The sequence below is a fragment of the Python bivittatus genome, unplaced genomic scaffold, assembly GCF_059951505.1.
Source record: "Python bivittatus isolate LINGU-HERP-01145 unplaced genomic scaffold, Pbiv_v1 ctg000610_np1212, whole genome shotgun sequence".
NCBI lineage: Eukaryota > Metazoa > Chordata > Lepidosauria > Squamata > Pythonidae > Python > Python bivittatus.
In genome coordinates this window covers 57178556-57199751 of record NW_028277088.1, presented here as the reverse complement: position 1 = coordinate 57199751, position 21196 = coordinate 57178556, and the positions used below count along the sequence as shown (strand labels likewise).

The following is a 21196-nucleotide window of genomic DNA, read 5'->3' as shown; positions in this document are numbered from 1 at the left end:
ATCTGTTCGTTGGAGGGGGAGTGGGGGAGAGAGAGCGGGGGGAGACCTTGCGCAGACTTCTGCTTTTCGCTCCATTGTCGAGCCGGCTTCTTGCACTGGACCGCCTTGAAGGCAGCGAAGTCCCAGGAAGGCTGCCTTTCCTGCGGGGGATTTGTTTCTGGAGCTTCTTCAGCCGCTTCCGTGTGGGGCGCCTCTTGGCTTTGCTGGAGGGAGCCCCGGCGAGTCAGCGAGCGAGCGCGCCCGACTGGGGAGCTGGGGCTGAAAGGTAAAATCTGTAGTGCTTTTACCACCCGCACACTTCGATTCGCCCAAGCACTACGCTTGGAGCTAGAGTAGATGAGCCTCTGCGCGCGGCTGATTCTCAGTCCTGCTTTTGTTAGCGAAGTTGGGAGCGTTCGGGTTGGTCTTCCCTTTGCGTGTCTTACGGCTCAGCGCGTTCAAGATACTCTTTTGTAATTGTCGCTGCTGCTGCTGCTGCTGCTGCTGAAAGCAGCTGCAAGAAAAAAAAATTATTCGGTAGTTGATTTGTTTTTACAAAGGGCTTCTTTCCTTTTGTAACAACGTTATGATTGCACCCACGGTTTTTGTACTGTTCACACGTTATCACTTTGTCGTTCCTAAATCCGCCGTAAAGCTTAAAATTGACTGAAAAGCCGTGTTGCAGATACTAAATGTATAAAATCCTGGACACAATCCAGATGGAGTTAAACACACTTAAGTGCCATCTATTTTAATAAGACACATTTCAGCAAGTTCTGCATTTCCATTGGAATTACTTGAGAGTACTGTAGAACTATTTACCTTGGGCAGAATTATGTTCCTGATCTCTCCTTATCTCTCACTCCCAGAAATGGAGCAATTAGTTATAGGCTGGCATGTTATGTGTTCTTAGTTCATGTGATTAGTTTGTGGTTCAGAAAGTTAAGTGAACCCAGAAATTGGTTTAATCAAGCAAAAGGTGGTTGTTAACCACAGGTGTGTTGTACAAATGCAGCTACCGTGTGAACTCTACTTATATTTTTTTAATGGAGCTCCTAATTCCATTACCACTTTGAAGTTGGAGCAAAGATTTTATTGAAGGACTATGGGATAATGCTCCTTGTCAACTGGAGAGTTAACTGTGGAGAGAACTAAGGAGTTAATCTTGGGTAGCAGAACAGATTTTGGTTCAGTTCCTACTCTTAGTCCAGAGGATTGTCTGAAAGGTCAGTTTTTTTTACAATGAGGAGTAAATTAGCAGGACATTGCTGGAGGGGTGTTAAAAAGGGTGGAAACCTGACCTCATTTCATGAATCTACCACCTTTGTGGGTTATCTCTATGTGCCTTATTATATAGTGCTCCGTACCAGTGGTATAGGAAAGTGGCTTTTTTCCTGGAATCCACAGGATTTCAACCCTGGATTGGAGGGAAGAAGTCGCTTGTTTGGGAGAACTTATTCCCACTGATGTCCTTCTGGCCTCCTTTACCTGGCCATGACAGCATGCAGAACAGAATGTCTACAAAACAGAGGAATAGCTGTGTAAAACTATCTCTGTCAAATGATCAGGCCTATTTCTGAAGATAGACCTGGCAGCCTCCACCTCAGTTTCTGCTTTGCTGTGTGTAGAACCAAACTGAGTGGGCCTTCTCTAATGCTTGCCTTCAGGCTATACTTGGGCAGAGTCTAGATAGGATCAAGGGGATCAGTGTCTGCCAGGAGCCACTGATAGCCATAAGCTGATGTAGAATGATGTCTCTTGGATAACTTGTTTGGCCTGCCCACTCATTAGAAAAAGAAGGAAGAAAAGTGAAAGAAAAATTATTTTATTTTCAGAAAGAAAAGAGGGAAGACCAATGGCTTTGGCCTGATGAGGTGTGAGAGGAACAGATTCCTTGGCTCAGACAACACATCTGATTGGTTCTGCACCGGCTGTCATTTGTTTTCTTATGGTGGGTCTAATTTACTTCATGATAAAAGGATATTACTACTGTACTTGATAGCATTAAAAAGGCCTGGCGACATGGGAACAATGTTCTAAGCAGTATTTTCCATTAATAGATTAGATTTTGTGATACTCACAAACACAGTAGGTAGTTTTCAGATAGACAGTTAACATTAAGACAGGTCAATGCTTTCCACCCTGGTGCCCTTCAGGTGTACCAGTTATCCCGGCCACCATAGCTAAGAGCTGTATTGACTGGAGATGGCTAGACTGACTATAGCTTTAAAACCAGAATTACAGATTAGCTCAACTATTTGTCTACCTATTTTACAATAAATAAAATGCTCTGAAGTCTGGGTTAAAAGTTCACTTTTTGTAGCTGTGTTAATTTCTCCATTAGTAATACAATGTTGATTTTCTTTATCTTTGAAATAATGGCTATGTCAACACCTTCCTCCAAACAAAGGTAGCATTTGCGTAACTTGATTATAGTACAAGACTAACAGCATCTCACAACTGCTTTTACTTGTAATGCCAACTGTTGCCTATGCAAGACAACAGGTTAAATTGTGAGCCTTATGTGCTCTTCAACATTGTTGGAGTGTATCAGATATGATTCACCCTGGGTTAAAATTCTACTTTTAAAGTGAATCTAGTTGATTTTTCATATGTATACACACACAAACACTTCTGTTTCAGAAAACGTGCTTAGTACCTCACTGGATTGTAGTGCAATACTAAGGTGTTAATAATTGTCATACGCTTGAAAATTATATAAGTCAGTGACCTCTCCCACCCAGTGCCACATTCGGTTCCATACAAGAGCTGTAACATTGTCTTAGAACCCAGAGCAGTTGCATAAAAATGATTTAATAAACAGTCCATTTAAATCCATACAAATGGATAACTCCAGCAGAAAATAATTCTTGTTAGAAAATAAATGAACATCTTCATTAAAATATCACTACTATAGTTAGCAATTTACCCATGTTATACTTGACATCTGGTGGTATTTGGTTGCCACACTTTGCTCATATAGGGCCCAAAGCCATATTGGAGTATGTCTAGTTTTGGCTGAACATGATCTGTGAATGTAACCATTAAGGTTTGTAATTCATGGTCCATAATTTAACATGGGTATGTATATTGTGTTAAATCATGGTTTCCTTAAACATGATATACTAAACAAACCACATTTGCATGGGTTCAAGCTGAGCAATGCAGAATGCTTTACAAATGACAGCAGTTGCTTCATGCAACACTTTACAGCAACAAATTATGTTATAAATCTCATATGATGTGAGAACTCAGCCAGTGTTTTCCTTTCATTCCACAAGTCATAATTTTTAAGAGCTTTCATTGTATGATCAGAAATGGCAAGATTTCTCATAATTGTCCCAGTCTCTTCTTTTGATAACGATTAGTGCACCTGCATAACATTTAAAAATGCAAGTATTGTGTACAAACAAGTCTTCAGTTAAAGGCTGAGGGAAACTCATTCCACAGCCAAGTATTGACTGCCTTTCTTTGGCAGTTCTCAGTTTTGTATTTTAAGAGACCTGAAAAAGTTGTAATGGAAAGGTAATCCTGCTTTTAGACATGCAAGGTTTGATTAAACCTTGTTGCTCCTGAACTCTAATGGCTATTCTAAATTTCAGTATGATTTGGTGAATGCATCCACATATTATATGTACATGAGAGGAAACTTTTTTTGTACCATGTTGTTTTGTGTAGGCTTGTTGTAGTTTGTGACAGTTGTTTAGCCCTTGAAATATTATAACTGTCCTGCATTAATGTTTAACTTGTAAAATATTAGTGAAGCTCTATGGTTTAAAACCCATGATATAATAAGAGTTTTGGCAGCCTTTTTGTTTTGTTTTGCCTTTTAATTATGTATATGAAATGGTTATCATCTCAGAGGATTAGTGGTGATTTTACTCTTTTGATTATGTGCCATCAAATCATTTTTGACTCCTAGCAACCGCATGGAGTAGGTTTTACTCTTAAATATCATGTAATTTCATATGAGAGCATTGAAATCTCATGAGACTTCAGTGTTATCACTTTAAAATTTGTGGGATTTTAGCATCCTTGCATCCCAGTGTATGAAGTTCCATGCGAGACTAGTGAGCTTTTAGGATCTTGTGTGATTTTGGCCATTTTAGAAGACTTTGAAACTATTTTAAAACAAAAGCTCCAGGGATTCTATCTGGCAGTGTCATAGATGTCTTGATGAACACTGTGTGGTTGACCCCAACATACAGTATTACAATCTCCAGTGAAACATGCAGGGGAATTGCAAGAGTTTTTGGTTTCCAGAGATTACTGGGATAATTTGAGCCTGGGGCTTTAACTTCTTATATGATGGAAGAGTAATGTCTTCTCTTCAAAAACAATGAAGTTAATCATTATTTCTTTCACTATTGAACTTACTTGATCTGGTTAATCTTGATCTTAAATCAGAATTAATTTTGATTGTCTATGACTGTTCACAGGCTGAAAATATAATTGAAACTTCTTAGTATTTTTAATTGTCTAATAAAAACTGGTTGGCAGTGATGGAAGACTGAGCATAATTTTAGATATGCCTAAAATGTGATGCTCTTCAAGATTTGATTGTCTGTGTTCAATGCATACATGTTATAGTTTTTCAGCAATGGAATGGCAAAGATTAGAATATTATGATACATATGATAGGCATCAACATAGTTTCAGAAAATTGATAAATGTTGATATTTTCTTAAAGATTAATAAGAAATAACTGTAAAAAAAACCCTAGATACAGGAGACAATGAATTGTCTGGCAACATATAAGGCATTGCCAAAATGTAAAATGTTTGGTCTGATCATCAATTGGATGGTAGGTCTTTGGAACATCCAATTAGGAATAGATTGTAAGGATGGCACTTTTTTTTTAATGGACACTTGACAGTCAAAACTAAACTGAATATTTTTAGTAAGTGTCAGGATATGAAGATTCATGACTGTACATTTAATAGTATATTGAACTATGTAGATAATTTTCAGATGCATCCAGAAATAAGCAAGAACTTGTATGGAACTTCTGAATCATTTCAGAAAAATCTTTCCACTAAAACAGTACATCATTTGGATGGGAGATCTTTGGAAGCTCCACTTAGAATAGATTATAAATATTTATATAACATTGGGACTGTACCAACTTGGAACATGAGAAAGAAGATTAGATTAGAACATTATCCTGATATAGTATTAGAGGATTTCATGCAGTCTGAAGTCAGTAGTAGCCTAGTATCTGTAAATTGAACCTGCACATTGTTAAATTGAAGGTAGTTTATCCTTGAAAATAACTTTGAGAGAGTTTTGGGTTAATTTGGTGTGTGTGTGTGTGTGTGTATACAGAAATAGAGATCAGTATGATATGAAAAAGCAATGACCTTTATTCTGTCAGCACAGGATTAATGATATTGGTGGGGGAAATTTGGGGGATGAGTTCCACAGCACCTGAATTACTGGCCTGGATTGCCCTTCCTCTGTTTTCAAAATCATGCTTGAGTCTGGAAAGCTGATTAATTCTTCAGCATTGTAGGTTGATCCGAGCTGTAAGCAAGTGACATCTTCAGTTGCTTTTTGGATCAGTTGTCTGGTCCTTGCTCTGTTCTGCATGCCTGTTAAACGGGAAATGTAGCCTGCTACAGGATGTATAGCTTTTAGGTCTTTTCTATCAGCTCACCCCCTTCCCTAGCACTGTCTTACCTGCTCTATTGGAATGATTGACTGGGGACTGGGTTAATAAACTCAAAATCCAAAACTATCTAAACATTTACAGACTACCATCTAACCTAACTGAACCCCCCCCCCCCCGAGTGAAAGCATGGCTGTCCTTGACAATCTACATGGTACGAAGACAATTTCTTCTTAGTCCCCCTTGAAGGAGCAGTCCTTGAGATAAACAGAAGGAAGAATGCCTAGTCATGTGGCTCTTAGCCAAGAGTGAGGTGTAGCTAACTCTCATTCTGAAAATTTTACAGTCTGACCAATTCTGTTCCCCTTCCGCAGTGATCACAAGGTATAGACAACTTAGTGCTACTTCTTGTCTTTCCCACAAATTTTCCCTGGGAGCTATTGCAGTAACCCTGAGGAATATATCAGTGGTTTGCATGACAAACAAGATTCTTCCCCCCCCGCCCCAAAACAGTGGAGAAGAAACTGTTACCATCTTCTATCCCTGGAGTAGATGCTTTGTTGCAGAACACAAAAATATACATTTTTTATTTGAAAACTGCATCTTTCTATCTTCAAACACATTTGTCTGATCCAGTCTGTGAATTTCTGCCTGAACACAATACTGCAGGGACTGTATTAGCTATCTTTCATCTTCATCCTGCTGTGAGGAAAACTTAATATCAAATCAGGAATTCCTGTTGATTGAGTCATGTTCAGTTGCATCCTCATCTTCCAGGGCTGCACTAGCAGTATCCCCCCCCCCCATTCATCACTGCTAGGGTGAAGCAGTAGAACTTTCACTTCAGAGGTGGAAGAGGTACTCCAGGTCTATTTGTGCTATTTCCCTCAGCCACACCAGCAGCATCTCTGCAGTTAAAGGTTTCTTTGCGCACCTGGGGTCACCATCATGCAAGCACTTGTGGGCTGGTAAGGAAACCCCTTTTAGACCAAGCAAGAGTCCTGGTCTCATACTTGCATTCCAGCTGTGGTCTGCTATCCACAGTAGCAAAACAGGAGACTGGGTGGCTTCTCTAAGCATGCACAAAGGGCTTTCTCCCTTGAACAAGAAAATAATGATAGTATTTTATAGACTCAATGGCTTTGTGCCTTTAAGTCAGTGTTAACTCCTGGTGGCTGCCTGGACAAGTCCCTGCAGTTTTCTTGGCAACATTTTTGGAAGTGGTTTGCCCTTGCCTGCTTCCTAGGGCTGAGAGAGAGTGAGTGGCCCAGGGTCACCTGGCTGGCTTTGTGCCTAAGGCAGGACTAGAATTCGGTTTCCTGGTTTCTAGACTGGTGCTTTAAACAGTAGACCAAACTGGCTCTCATATATGTAATACTGTTTTTCGGTTGCATGTAGATACTACTGTGGTTAATAAAATGCAAACTCATTTTAAAGCATTACTCAAAATTAGCTTTTTATTATGTTTTATTACAGTCAGTAGATACCAAAAATAATATCCTATGGGAATTCACAATTGTTTTTAATGCTAAAAAAGAGTCCTCATACTCAAAAGCTTTGGGAATCATTGGTTTAATCATTTGTTAACATGTTATCTTATAGTTCAGTAACATTTTCAAGGCTGCACAATATTTATTATATTTGTGCATGCATAGTTTTAACTTTTAGTCATAGCTGAATAGGTGGAAATTTCAGATTAAGGATTATTACTAAAAGATAGTAAGGGACATGTTCCCATAACTGCTACTAGATATAACTACAATCTCTCTTGGTATTAGAATTATCATTGTCTTGCTTTATGGGGACAGTCTATGACATTTCTTTATAGCGCTCTTCTTTTCTGATAAGCCCCAAGGTTCAGACTAGTGTGATAACAGGATTGCATAATGAATTGCTTGAGGCTGAAGGTGACAGATTGATTTTCACTGAGTACTTAATGGGCAGGTGTGTTGGCCCAGCCTGGTCTGCTTTTATAAGAAAGAACCCAGGAATTCAACTCCATCAAACACAGAGGAAGGAATGAAGCTGGAAACATGGAAGGATGGTTGATGCCTGCCTGCCTCCCTGTTTCCTGCTTGATATCAGGGAAAGGGAATCTTCAATCTGTGTGGGAATGTAGTTCTATACTGTTTAGAAATGCAGAAAGAACTTAATGCTGTTTTGCAACAGCTGAGTCCTAAGTTTTTAAACTGAACTTATTTCACCAATTTATTCTGAGGCTTTTTTTTTTTTTTTTTTTACCTCAGTGTGTGTAATTTAATGACTTCATTATTTTGCTTCCCCCCCCTACAGTCTCTGGTTATTTACCTGTGTTATGTTTTGTGCCCCATACTTTTCAAATTAGTTGTCAGACTCCACAGAGGCTTTCATGTTTTGTTTTCTTCAAAATGTTCTGAACAGGGCTGTGTAGATTTGTTGAAATAATAAGAATAAATTGATGCACTGGCCTAACAGAGTTGAAGAAATGTGTATGTTCACTCAGTAAGTATGTGAAAAGTGATCTGCAGAAACTGACATACCACATACAATGCCTTAACCATTTTGGAATAAACAGTTGTTTTTCAGAGAAAATTGCTTTGGCAGCAGTAATTATGAGAGGAACTATAAAAGAATCTCAAATATAATGCAGTTTAGCATGTCACTATTGAACAATTTTCTCTGAGAGGAAATATTTTAGAGATTTTGCACAGCTTATTAAAAGCAGGAAACCTACATTTGATTTGAACCTTTTCTGATATATCTGTGCTAAAAGTTTAAAATGGGTTTAATGATAATTGTTCCTCTAGGGAACTTTGAAAAATATGTGATTTAAGAGGGCAAAAGTCCTCAGTACCTTCATTACATTTATAGCCAAAGTAAGCTTGGAATGGCTAATCTTGCTGTAGTTGTCAGAATCCTCATTCTGTCCTCCTTGCTTCTCAGGGAGCATTAATTCGGTGAAGCTTCAGTTTCAAAATGTCAGGGTTTTCATCAAACCTGGTAATTAGATCTTGTGTTGATCACCTTATTCAGGAGAGGAAAGAGGAAGATGTGGAAGAATAATTCCATAAAAGCAAGGGCATTGAGAATATGGAATAGATATAAAGCATTTTTCTGTGTCCGAAAATAACTTTGTGGTTGTCAGCGCAAGAAGCACATTTATAGAAGAGAAATGATAACTAAACAAAAATGGTTAACTTATGGTGACATATTAGAATTTTCTCAAGGAGAATGTAAAGTGAAATCAAAAGAAGATATGGCATTAGAAGGATATACTAGTTAATGGTTTTCCTGTGTACAATTACCAGAAAGATTTAAAGTAGATAAAAGAACTCTTGGTTTTGAACACTGTAGGACTGAGTTTGAAACAGAACTGTGTACAAATGATGAACCTGTTAGTGCTAAAATGTAAACTTTTACTGAAATTTGAAACAGAAGGACAAATGAAAGAATGTATGATAAAATGGGCTAAAATTTTTGGTTAAAACATACAAATGGAACAATGGGAGAATATGTGGATGAAAAGACTGAAATTTACATTATGTTATAACCTTAAAGAGAATTTTTATAAAATGATGTATTGTTGGTATATGTCACCAGAAAAATTGTCTAGAATGTATAAAGGCACTTCAAATTTATGCTGGAAATGTGAACAACAAGAGGGGACATTTTACCATGCTTGGTGGACATGTAAACAATGTAGAAAATTTTGGACTCAGTTACATATATTAATTCAGAATTTAAAGATTAATATACAATTGAAGCCAGAGGTGTTTCTTTTGGGACTGATTGACAAAAAGTTGGAAAAAGTCACGGAACTTTGTTTTTATATATGATAACTGCAGTGAAATTAATAAATGCACAAGAGTGGAAAGAGTTGACATTACCCACAATGGAGGAATGGAGGGTGAAGATGATGGAACTTGCTGAGATGGCTAAACTGACAGCTTTAATTAGAGCAAAGACACTGATTAATGCCAGTTGGAAACCCCTTTTGGACTTTTTTGCGTGAAACAGGGAAAAATGAACTTATGGTTTTGATGATTAGAAAAAATAGTAGATTATAGAAAAAAATGGAAGTTATAACCATAGAGCAAGAGGTTAATTTACATTTATACTTATAACTGCTGTAAAAGAAAATTGGAAGTTACTTCTATGACTTTGTCTCTTTCTTTCTTTCTTTCTTTCTTTCTTTCTTTCTTTCTTTCTTTCTCTTTTTTGTACTCTAAATATTAGTTTCTATTTGCTTTTACCTTTCTTGTTTAAAACTCTAATAAAGTTATTACAAAAAAAAGTTTGCAAGGGTATTTGGTTTTGTTTTAGAAGTTCAAGGACTAGAATAGCTTTATTACATGAGAGTGATTTCTATTTGGGTTCATGATGTTACCAGCCAAAATATATACTATAATCTAGGAAAAAGGGAGAAGAAATTGTTCAACTTTTCTCTTGCTATCCTAAAAATATTACTGTATGTTTTAAAATTTTCACAGAGTAAATATAATCCCATCAAATAAATTATGTCATGCTGGTTTGCAGTTTTAAGTGATAAAGGAACAGAAGCAATTTATTTCTTAGTAAATATAGTTAGGGTAGAATTTGAAATTCAGAATAGTAATATGTGACATTGAAACTGTTTCTTAATTGGAGATTATTCCTATTCTGTCACTATTTCTTTGTGGAGATTAAACTGGTTTCTTCCAGTCTATATATTCTTGATCTGGTAGTGAATATTCTCATAGTGGCAATTAGGTCTCTGTATTTTGGTATTTGATATTAGACAAAATGTTAGGTGGTAACATTAACACGTGATCAGTTTGTAATTCCTATGTTACTATGAGTGATGCATAATTAAGCACCAGAAGGATAGGATAACAATGTTTATATAGATAAAAAGTATTCTCTCAGATGCCCAGTATTCCTATTATCCTTAGGCTGTACAAACTCATAGCACTCTTCTGTCTTGATTGTCATTAGAAAGATTTTTGTGGTTGATTCTGATGTGGGAGGGGCTGCAGCTTGGGTTTCTTACCATATGGAGGGGGGCTTCTCAGATTGCTCTGGAAAGAAGCTATACTGCAAGTTTTTCCACAGCCCAAGCATGAGAAGATTGCCCCCAAATTTGAGCTTTCTATTAGAGTTCAAAAAAGTTTTAGTGCAATTTTAAGATATGCTAATCATCAAGGTAATAATTATGTTCCTGCAGTAATAAAATTGTATGAAGCAAAGGTTCTGGGCTTGTTCCACACTGCACAACTTTGTGTTTATAAGGATGCCCCTACCTTAGAAGCTGTCAGTCTAAGTTTCTGAAAGCCATACTTCAGGTCCCTGGCTCAACTTCAAATGTCCTTGTCCAATTAGAGCTTGGCTGCATTTCTCTTGGGGGCTGCCTGAGACTTTTCCATCTCAGATTTTGACTGCTACAAATATTCTGGGTTAAGTCTCTAGTTCATCTCACATTACTGGATTGTTTTCCTCATCCCTGATGAGGCAAACTGATTCTGATCTAGCATATTGTGGCCTCTCACTCCTGGTGATATTGACATTTGGCTTACATAAAGCCTTAATAAAATTTAAACAGATGATTTGGGATTTAGATCTACAAAATCATTGATCCCTATTATGGTGCAATTGCAGGTCCTCCATGGACAATTCTTAGCTACCTCAATAATATCCTGTATATTTCACACAGGGAACTTTTTACCTTGGCTCTTATTATGGAGACTATTGACAAATACACTAGTCTCCCATAGAGCAATTGTGTATGTGTGTCTGTTTAGATACAGAGGTGGAGGCAGTAATCCATGTATTGTTACACTGCCCATTGTACTATCAATAGCATCTAGCACTCATTAACCCAATTATCAGAAATGTTAGTTGTCTATTTGATCAAGAAATTACAATCTTTCTTGTGGAAGACCTAACTTGACAATCATTATACAGTCAGGTCCAGAAATATTGGGACATCGACACAATTCTAACATCTTTGGCTCTATACACCACCACAATGTATTTGGAATGAAACAAACACAATGTGCATTAACTGCAGACTGTCAGCTTTAATTTGAGGGTATGTACATCCAACTCAGGTGAACGGTGTAGGAATTACAACAGTTTGCATATGTGCCTCCCACTTGGTAAGGGACCAAAAGTAATGGGACAATTGGCTTCTCAGCTGTTCCATGGCCAGGTGTGTGATATCCCCTCAGTACCCCAATTACAATGTGCAGATAAAAGGCCCAGAGTTCATTTCAAGTGTGCTATTTGCATGTGGAATCTGTTGCTGTCAACTCTCAAGATGAGATCCAAAGAGCTGTCACTATCAGTGAAGCAAGCCATCATTAGGCTGAAGAAACAAAACAAACCCATCAGAGAGATAGCAAGAACATTAGGCATGGCCAAAACAACTGTTTGGAACATTCTCAAAAAGAAGGAACGCACCGGTGAGCTCAGCAACACCAAAAGACCCGGGAGACAACGGAAAACAACTGTGGTGGATGACCGAAGAATCCTTTCCCTGGTGAAGAAAACACCCTTCACAACAGTTGGCCAGATCAAGAACACTCTCCAGGAGGTAGGTGTATGTGTGTCAAAGTCAACAATCAAAAGAAGACTTCACCAGAGTGAATACAGAGGGTTCGCCACAAGATGTGAACCACTGGTGAGCCTCAAAAACAGGAAGGCCAGATTAGAGTTTGCCAAACGACATCTAAAAAAGCCTTCACAGTTCTGGAACAACATCCTATGGACAGATGAGACCAAGATCAACTTGTACCAGAGTGATGGGAAGAGAAGAGTATGGAGAAGGAAAGGAACTGCTCATGATCCTAAGCATACCACCTCATCAGTGAAGCATGGTGGTGGTAGTGTCATGGCGTGGGCATGTATGGCTGCCAATGGAACTGGTTCTCTTGTATTTATTGATGATGTGACTGCTGACAAAAGCAGCAGGATGAATTCTGCAGTGTTTCGGGCAATATTATCTGCTCACATTCAGCCAAATGCTGCAGAACTCATTGGACGGCGCTTCACAGTACAGATGGGCAATGACCCAAAGCATACTGCAAAAGCAACCAAAGAGTTTTTGAAGGGACAGAAGTGGAATGTTATGCAATGGCCAAGTCAATCACCTGACCTGAATCCCATTGAGCATGCATTTCACTTGCTGAAGACAAAACTGAAGGGAAAATGCCCCAAGAACAAGCAGGAACTGAAGACAGTTGCAGTAGAGGCCTGGCAGAGCATCACCAGGGATGAAACCCAGCGTCTGGTGATGTCTATGCGTTCCAGACTTCAGGCTGTGATTGACTGCAACGGATTTGCAACCAAGTATTAAAAAGGGAAAGTTTGATGTATGATTATTATTCTGTCCCATTACTTTTGGTCCCTTAACAAGTGGGAGGCACATATGCAAACTGTTGTAATTCCTACACCGTTTACCTGAGTTGGATGTACATACCCTCAAATTAAAGCTGACAGTTTGCAGTTAACGCACATTGTGTTTGTTTCATTCCAAATCCATTGTGGTGGTGTATAGAGCCAAAGATGTTAGAATTGTGTCGATGTCCCAATATTTCTGGACCTGACTGTAAAGGTTGCAAGGTTTCTAGCAATAGCTGTGGCTTGCAGAAGCCAGTTGACATCCTCTTCTCATTATTGTTTCAAGTTTGGTTTTTCTATATTTTAAATTTTATAGTTGTGTTTTATTGGTCTGGGATGGTAAATAAAGTATTTGATGTGGTTTGCCCCAAATTGGCAAAGGATATGGATATAATAATGAGTTTGGAGATGGGTTGACATACAATTCTTTTGTATAATCAAGACTCATGCTTCGAACAGCACAATGGAACTTGCACCTGTCCTAAATTTGTCATACTCTTTAGAAATCCACAAATCTAGGTTGATTCCTCCATAATTGGATAATCAAATCTCCTGTGTCTGCTTCCCTCCCACCCTCTTTCTCTCTCTCCCAGTCTCTTCTAATTCTTGAGCTGAGTAATGAAAATAAGGCATCATTAACCTCTTCCATCAACCTAGCTCGATTTGGTTTTCTGTTTTCTTTGTAATGTCATGTACACGTGTTGTTATTTTCAGGAGGCATCTATGTTTCAGTCCTGAAATGTTTGTTTTTCAGTTGTGAACCTATTTGAACTGATGGAGATTGAAAGCTTTAGCTTGTTATGTTAAATTCTTGTGAAAGGGAAAAGACTAGTCCACTGGACTTTATCAATAAGCTAATAATGCATTGTGGATTTGAAGAAATTCTGCAAGCAAGAAAGTAGCCCAGATGACTGGTTCCCTGAAATGTTTGATAACACTAATATTTTGTAATCTGACATATGGTGGAAGCTTGAAAACGTAAGTTGCATTTGCTTACTTATGTCTATCTAATAACTGTCTCTCTTCACATCTCCCCCCAGCACCAGGACACAGTTTTCCTGGGCAGATATTGGACATTTGCAAATGAGAGCCTAGTGTGACTGTCTGAAATTTGATAAGGGCTTTCTACATATTAACATCATTTCTATGGCATTGAGAAAATACTGATGGGGGGAGGTGTCTATAGAAACAATAGTGGCAGATGCTGATTCTGAGATGCTCTTGGAATTAGAATTTAGGGTTTAACTCCTGAGAAGGATAATAGTATGATTTTAATGTTTTAGATTGGTGCTTTTATTTGAATATCGCCGATTTTTTATTTTCATATTGATAATTTGTAATGTATTTTAACCTATCTTGGGACTGAGTTTTAGGTGAAGAATAAGTGAAAAGTAAGCAGTAGGTGAAGACCTGCAGCAGCATATGTTTGTTTAAGTCATATACCCTATTGAGTTGTAGTTAGTTCATTCATGGGGTAATGATATAGTCAGAAGTATTAAGTTCCAACTGAATGAAAAAGTTAAGTAGATGTTTACATCCATCTTACTGAAATCAGTGAAATTTAAAAATATTAAATGTTGACTTCATCATGCCAACATAGCAATGGACAAGACATATAATCCTTCTCATCTTTAAGATAAATTGGACAGAAGTTCATGTGATTTACAGTAATAGATATGGAAGTTAACAGAAATGACAGTCATCTTGGTTTAATTGACACATTACATCAAACCATAGGTAAGAATGTATGTAATGCCTGAATTTGCAGTCTATGGTTTGCCAGCAGCCAGCAAATGAAAACTGGAAGCAACGGTTGAAGTGTGTTTGGCTTGGCAGAATAATATTTCGGATGTGTTCATGAGATATATAATCTTCTTTGAAGATTAATACTTGTCCCTCTTTACTTTGAAGTCTCTGATAACTGGAGATAGTGAAATAAAACATCAATTAAGCTGAAGTGTCTACGTGAATAAAGGCTGGTACTAAACTACCCTTGTTTTTCTGGTAAGAAATATGTAGTTAAAACATCTGTATGACTGGCAAAAGTTAAATAAGAGGTATTCTTGAAAAGGAGCTATAAAAAGATAATTTTGTTGAAACTGCCTTCCAAAAATTTGTTTTCATGCACACAAAAAGTCTAACAATCATGTTCTTTTTTATATTAGGCATCCTATATTTAATTAAAATGCATGCCTTTAAAATATGAATTGAGAAGAACACTTTGGGGAAAATAATGCTTTTAGGAAGAAGTACTTACATTTAACAAATTTCAGAATTCTCAGAATTCTGTTCTTTGTCCAAATGTCAACTGTATACCTCTTAAAAAGTGTATCGACAGTAAATATTTATCAGTTCCTTCTTTTTTGTCTTCTCATCTCAGTCAGAATGGAGGGCCTGCTGAAAAACACCTACATTCAAATTTTAATCGCGTTAATTTTTTTTTAGTTTAAAGAAAAAGAAAAAAAAATACAGATTGTCCCACAGAGAATGGTTGTAAGAGGATCTGATACTTATCTTGACCACATAAAGCTGCTTTTTTTTTGTTTTTTGTCTTCCTTCTTGGGAACTGTGAAAATCTCGCAGTTATGGTAATGTTCTACATTCTCATTCCTTTGAACTTTGCCTTACTTGAAGGCTATATTTTCAGTGGTTTGCCTTCTGTCTTTTCTTTAGGGCTGAGAGAATATCTTTTACCTTGTTTTATGCTAATCTTTTCAAGACTGCCAAAAAAAAAAAAAAAAGCTTTTCATTCAACTCCTTCTCCTTACAGCTTTTTATACCACATCACCTAAAGAGGCTTTCTGGAGAAGAAAAAAAGCTTGCCTACTCATTTGTGTTATTTTGGTTAGTCCTAAAAGAAGTCCCACAATGATTTTGGATTCTTTTTTCTCATGGACTAATTTAATCATCTTTTTTAAATGGCCTGTTCTTGGTTAACTTTGTTCTGTTTCTGAATGTGTGGGTAATGTTTGGCATCCTTTTGTTTCATTTGATATTTATATATAAAGATGCTAACAATAAAATAAATATAAAGTAGAAGAAAGGGGAAGATTTATGAACATCTCTGAAGAATTATGCCATAACCAACCCTAATGGGCTTTGTGCCCTGGCAGAGCATTTTAATAAGGTTGGAGGTTATTAATGCCTAGGTCATTGGGGCTACAAGAGTGAAAATTGGGGTGTGTGGGGAAGAAAGCAATTACATTAGAATATTTTTTTTCTACTTTTCCTTTTTCTAGAGTATTTTTATGGACTTTCCCATCCCTTATGTCCCCCCCCCCCGAAAAGTAGGCCCCAAGGCAGTGGAAGTGCCAATGAATAGCAGTACTTCATTTATTCTCAAAGAAGGTAGATTAGCAATAAGTAAATTATTTCTCTGCATCTAAAGGAGTTTTGCCTTTCAGCTTTGTAGGCACATAGCTAGTGTAAACATCTTGGGATTGCTGGCCAAGGAATGTGGGATGGGTCCTACTGAAACCCGTTAACCAGTCTGTGACATGTTTTAAATCGACACTGTAAACTTTTAATAAATGTTTTTATGCATAATTGTAATTCATGCTCATTAACATTTGTAGTTGCATTGAATCATTTTGTACAAATTACCAAAAAAAGAAAACACTATCAAAAAGATAATCAATATGCTACAGTAAACACAGCCCTATTACACAATATGCATGATGATTGGATAATTCTCTAGTTAGTTGAGAGTTGTATTATGGTTCATCAATTTTTACAAGGAACTTAGTCTAGATTTTAGAAATAAAACTGCCTTTAAAAGACTTACCAGTCAGTTGAGGACTTGTTATTTGCAACAAAGGTGATTGTAGAGAAGCAGTGGGGCATGTTGTAGTCTTCTGGTTAAATGTGACATCTTGGATGGAAATGGAAAGATGCTGTAATCTTTGATTCTTATGAATCACTATTTTGGTATTGCAGTGTGTTAAAAGGGCCCACTTTCACATACAAATGTAATTGTTTGAAAAGCTTATACCAAAATTAACAAAGATAGCAAAATAACAGAACAATTGACTGCTAGTTTATATGAATTTAGACATGAAGGACACAAAGTTCAATAGGGATAATTTTTTATAAATATATGGTAATAGAAGTGAGTTGATGCCAGTGTTCAGATTTTCTTATAACTAGAAAGTAAGTGAACTTGGAACTGGGAAGTTTTGAACTCTTTCATCATGCAGGTTGGCAGTGTGAAAAAGTAAATGTCCCTTTAGATTCAGTACTGGTTGTATCATCTTTAGCTGCAATAATTGCAATCAGATGCTTCCTGTAATTGATGACCAGTGCAGTATCTCACATTTCTGTGGAGGACTTTTGGCCCATTCTCCTTCAATTCATGTAAGATTGGAAGCCTTTCTAGCATTATTTCAAGAAAGGTTCTGCCATAGTATGTTAATGTGGTATTGGTCTGGTGTTTGATTTGGCCATTCCAAAACACTTAATTGGTTCCTTCTTATCCATTCTTTTGCATATTTGCTTGTATGTTTGAGGTCATCAGTCATAACCATCTTGCAGGCCTAAGTATCTTTCCTCTGTCTTAGTCTCCTCTAGTGTCCAGGTTTTGAAATCATGAAATTATCTATGTTGTGTCTTGTAAAAACTAAAACAAGATCTATTTTCACAAGAAGCTGTTTGTACTTTATAATTAATTCCAAAACCTTATTGTAAAAATTTCAATATTCCAATTTTATCTAGACCCTTGGTCTGTTTATAACTTTCTAAGATCAAAATCTTACTTAGCTTTTTGCCGTTTATTTCAGATTCTTTAAATTCTTAACCTTATAATTAATGTTTTCTTTCATTCAGGATTAAATGCAGACTTACCTGGTGTTTTCAAACTTGTTGTTCCGAAGGTCTCTAATAGCTTAGAAGTAGTTAATGAGCAATTTCCGAAAGTGATTAGAAAGTGAGGTTCGCAAACTTTGTGTTCTTTAAAAATCTCTGCCACAGTTGCGAGCAAGATGGCTAATCCCATCATCTCCCACTGCTCAAATCCAGGGAAAACTGCTGTCCTGCGGTCGCCTCACAAGCAGCCATCCAGAGCACACATGGGTGATCTCTTGTCCTCTCCTTATCAGGTTCCTTGTCTTTGCTGCGGTCATCAGCTTTGCTTTCACAGAGTAGTCTTCAGTTCGCCATACCTCTCCCGGAAGTACCCATTCCTAATGCCTTTTGGTGGTTGAATCCTAAGCATTGATTTTAGCCAAGATGAGGGAGGCTTGCAGTTTCATGGATGCGGTTCTGGGATTTGTTATGATTTTCTGGTTTATTTTATGCTGTGTGTGTGCAGTAATTTGGACAGGTGAACACCCCTTGAGAAGATTTAATATTCTAAATTTTCTTAGTTTCAAGACTATTTCTCTGATTCTGGATCAGTGGAGCCTCAGAACTTTAGAAACAGTGTTGGAATCTTTTCCAGACTAATTGGCATCAATGTCTTTTTTATGGAGGTTCCTTTGGATGGGGCATGGCATGCCTCTAGAATTTGGGTGATAAGAACTTCACACCAATGACAGAAAGCAAAGTTTGTGACATTTAGTGTGTGCCTTTGAGTCAGTTTTGTTTTCTGGCAACTGACCGGCCAAATCCCTGCAATTCTCTTGGCAACATTTTTGGAAGTGACTTACCATTGCCTTCTTCTTAGGGCTGAGAGAGAGTGACTGGCCCAAATTTCCCCAGCTGGCTTCATGTCTAAGGATACTTGCAATCTCCTGGTTTATAGCCTCCTGGTGCCTTAAACCACTACAATAAATCAACTCTTGTATATAGGTTAGGCAGGGCAAAATCAGCTTTAATTCATACAGCTGGCCCTAGTTAACCATGAAGGGGCAATTATTTTTTCATACTGGTATATTGGATATTGGGTGATTTCGTTTATAAAATAGATGAACCGCCCCCCCCCCCGCCAAAGCTGGTATGATTTGTCCACTCAGTCTTCATTTATATATTGATAGAGTGCACATGAAGTTCTATTAACTCTGAGTGGCAAAGAAAATTGGAAAGATGACAAATAGTTTTGTACAGAAGTGTAGGATTTGATGGCTGCAGAGAGGGTATATATTTTAAAGGCACAGTTAAAACAGAATTGCTTATTTCCATTATATAACATATTGAATAACATATTGAACTTATTGAACATTGAATAACATATTGAACAAGAATAATTATTTCCAACTTCATGGTTGGATATGGAGGCATTTGCAGGGGATAGCTGATGAGCTGGACTTGGTAGAGCTTATTGCTATTTCCATTAGCCAGTTAGTTATGTTCTGACTAATTCTATATCCCTGTTTTCTCCTAGTTCATACTATGACTACATAAAAGTTTCATGTGGGGGAAAATTATGGGGCAGAATCAATGGGCAGTCAAATATGATAGTTTCTGGATTTTTCCCTCTAAACTTGATAACTTCACATTGTCTTTCACCCATGAGATGTACATTTGGGAAGCTTTCATTTGCTAAGTTAAATTTAAAGTTCTAGCCTTAGTGTTTGTCAACTGAGTGTACCAGTCCCAAAGCTTATCCTTCTAAATCCTTGGAAGCAGAAATGGTATAAATTTGGTTTACTTCTTCCTTGACTTTAAAAGGAACACAAGATAGGCTTGCTGATAAGGGAGAGTGGAGGTGTATCTCTTACCATGACCCCTGTATTTCAGATCACATATTCATTTTTATATTTGTTGTTTGAAAATGTGAAAAAGAAACCATAGTAAAAGATCTTAAATAGATGAAATGTCCCCAAACCATTCCAGAAAGTATTCAAGAAAACATTGAAACTTTATAAATCTTGCTTTTCCACTTCCCTGAAAAATATTTCCTGTTTCATTGAAACTTAAAATGATGCCCGATTGATCCATGAATCTGGGATGAATGGCAAATTATTAGTAACATTTTGAGAAGACAACTGCTTTTGTTCAGTTGGTTTTATGGCATGTGCTCCAAAAACAGACACACATTTATATCGGAAATTGTTTTGTTGAGAACAGGTATTCATCACAAAGACCACACTCCTGTCTGATAGGAATGGATTAACAGTTTGTCTTTACTGTACTTCCAAAATCAGTATTTAATTGTTAGGGGGAAAAAGTTAACAAAGTCTGAGAGAACCCACAATATAATTCCAAATGAAAACTCCCATTTAAACCTAGTGGCAATAGAAAAATAAAAACTACCTGAGACTTTCTTGCCTTTTATTGGTTCCTTAATAATGGCTGCCTATTTGGATTCAATATGTAATACTGACTTGAGTCCAGATCTGATTGATCTGGAAATTATTCTTCCTAACCTTTTGTAGATGTACCTCTGTGTTGATCTCTGTGTCATATGGTAGGACAGGAATGGTGTGTTATTCTACTCTGGAGTGCTCGTTCAGCCTTTTCTACATGAAGCATTTAAATGTGGCATATATTAAGTCCTGTTCACTGGGATTGTTTTGATTCAGTAAAACAAATTCAAGTGATTTAGACCAATATGTCAACACTGGCAAATGCTGTTCTTGTATTTTGCAACATACATGTAATGCTGATTTTTTTAATGAAGTCCTTATGCCATTGTATCCTTGGGTTAAAAAATTATTGATCCTCTTTCTTACTACAGTAATTGAAATATCATTTATACGATGCATGTGCTTGGTTAGTTTCCATTTGTAGATGATCATAAGGATTGGGTTCTCTTCCTGCCATGGCAATAAGTCTGTTCTGCAAAGGGATGGGGTAGCTTATTGACAATGCTAGAATTCATTATTCTGTTTTATGTTAGCCTCCTACATGTCTTGAATCCCACTGAGTTTTTCATGGTTCTCATTTATCGGGAAGTATTGTCAGAATCTTAGTAATATAATCCTGGGTTTATTTGCTTTGAAAGCCTTTCTTATCAAAGGGATAGTAAAAACTTTTGGTTGTACATGCAAGAAAGGTTTTTAATAAAGCTGTTACATAGTTGAATTCTTATTATTTGTTGCTTATTTTGAAAATGTATAGCGAACTCTGAGTTTTCCTGAAGTGGACATATATGTCAAGCTAGTACCCAACTGCTCACAGTTATTTTATGTACAGTCATGTCATTATGTTAAATATATAAATGTACTGATTATGATAGTAGTCCACTTGATTTTTAAAAAAAATTATGTTGGTTTTGTTTTTTAAATTTTCTTTATTCTCTGAAGTCTTTCTCTTCTCTTTACCACTGTTGATTTCCTTGTAGTATTCCTGAATTCATTTTTTCCCTCCCATAGCTGT

General features: G+C 37.0%; 1 protein-coding gene across 6 annotated transcripts in view; it reads left to right on the top strand.

Moving 5' to 3' along the window:
* Window positions 1-21196, top strand: part of TNS3 (tensin 3) — a 253382-nt gene that overhangs the window by 45910 nt on the left and 186276 nt on the right. For 2 of the 6 annotated variants that reach the window (XM_088150081.1, XM_088150082.1), the window contains exon 1: window positions 101-265. The exons of 3 other annotated variants lie outside the window; for them this stretch is intronic. Coding sequence is in view for 1 of the 3 variants with exons in the window: in XM_088150080.1 (XP_088006206.1) it covers window positions 1928-1930 (3 nt within the window). In the remaining 2 variants the exon portion in view is untranslated. Of the gene's footprint in view, window positions 1-100; window positions 266-1814; window positions 1931-21196 lie in introns of those variants that run through there. One more of the 6 variants, XM_088150080.1, reaches the window with a different exon arrangement.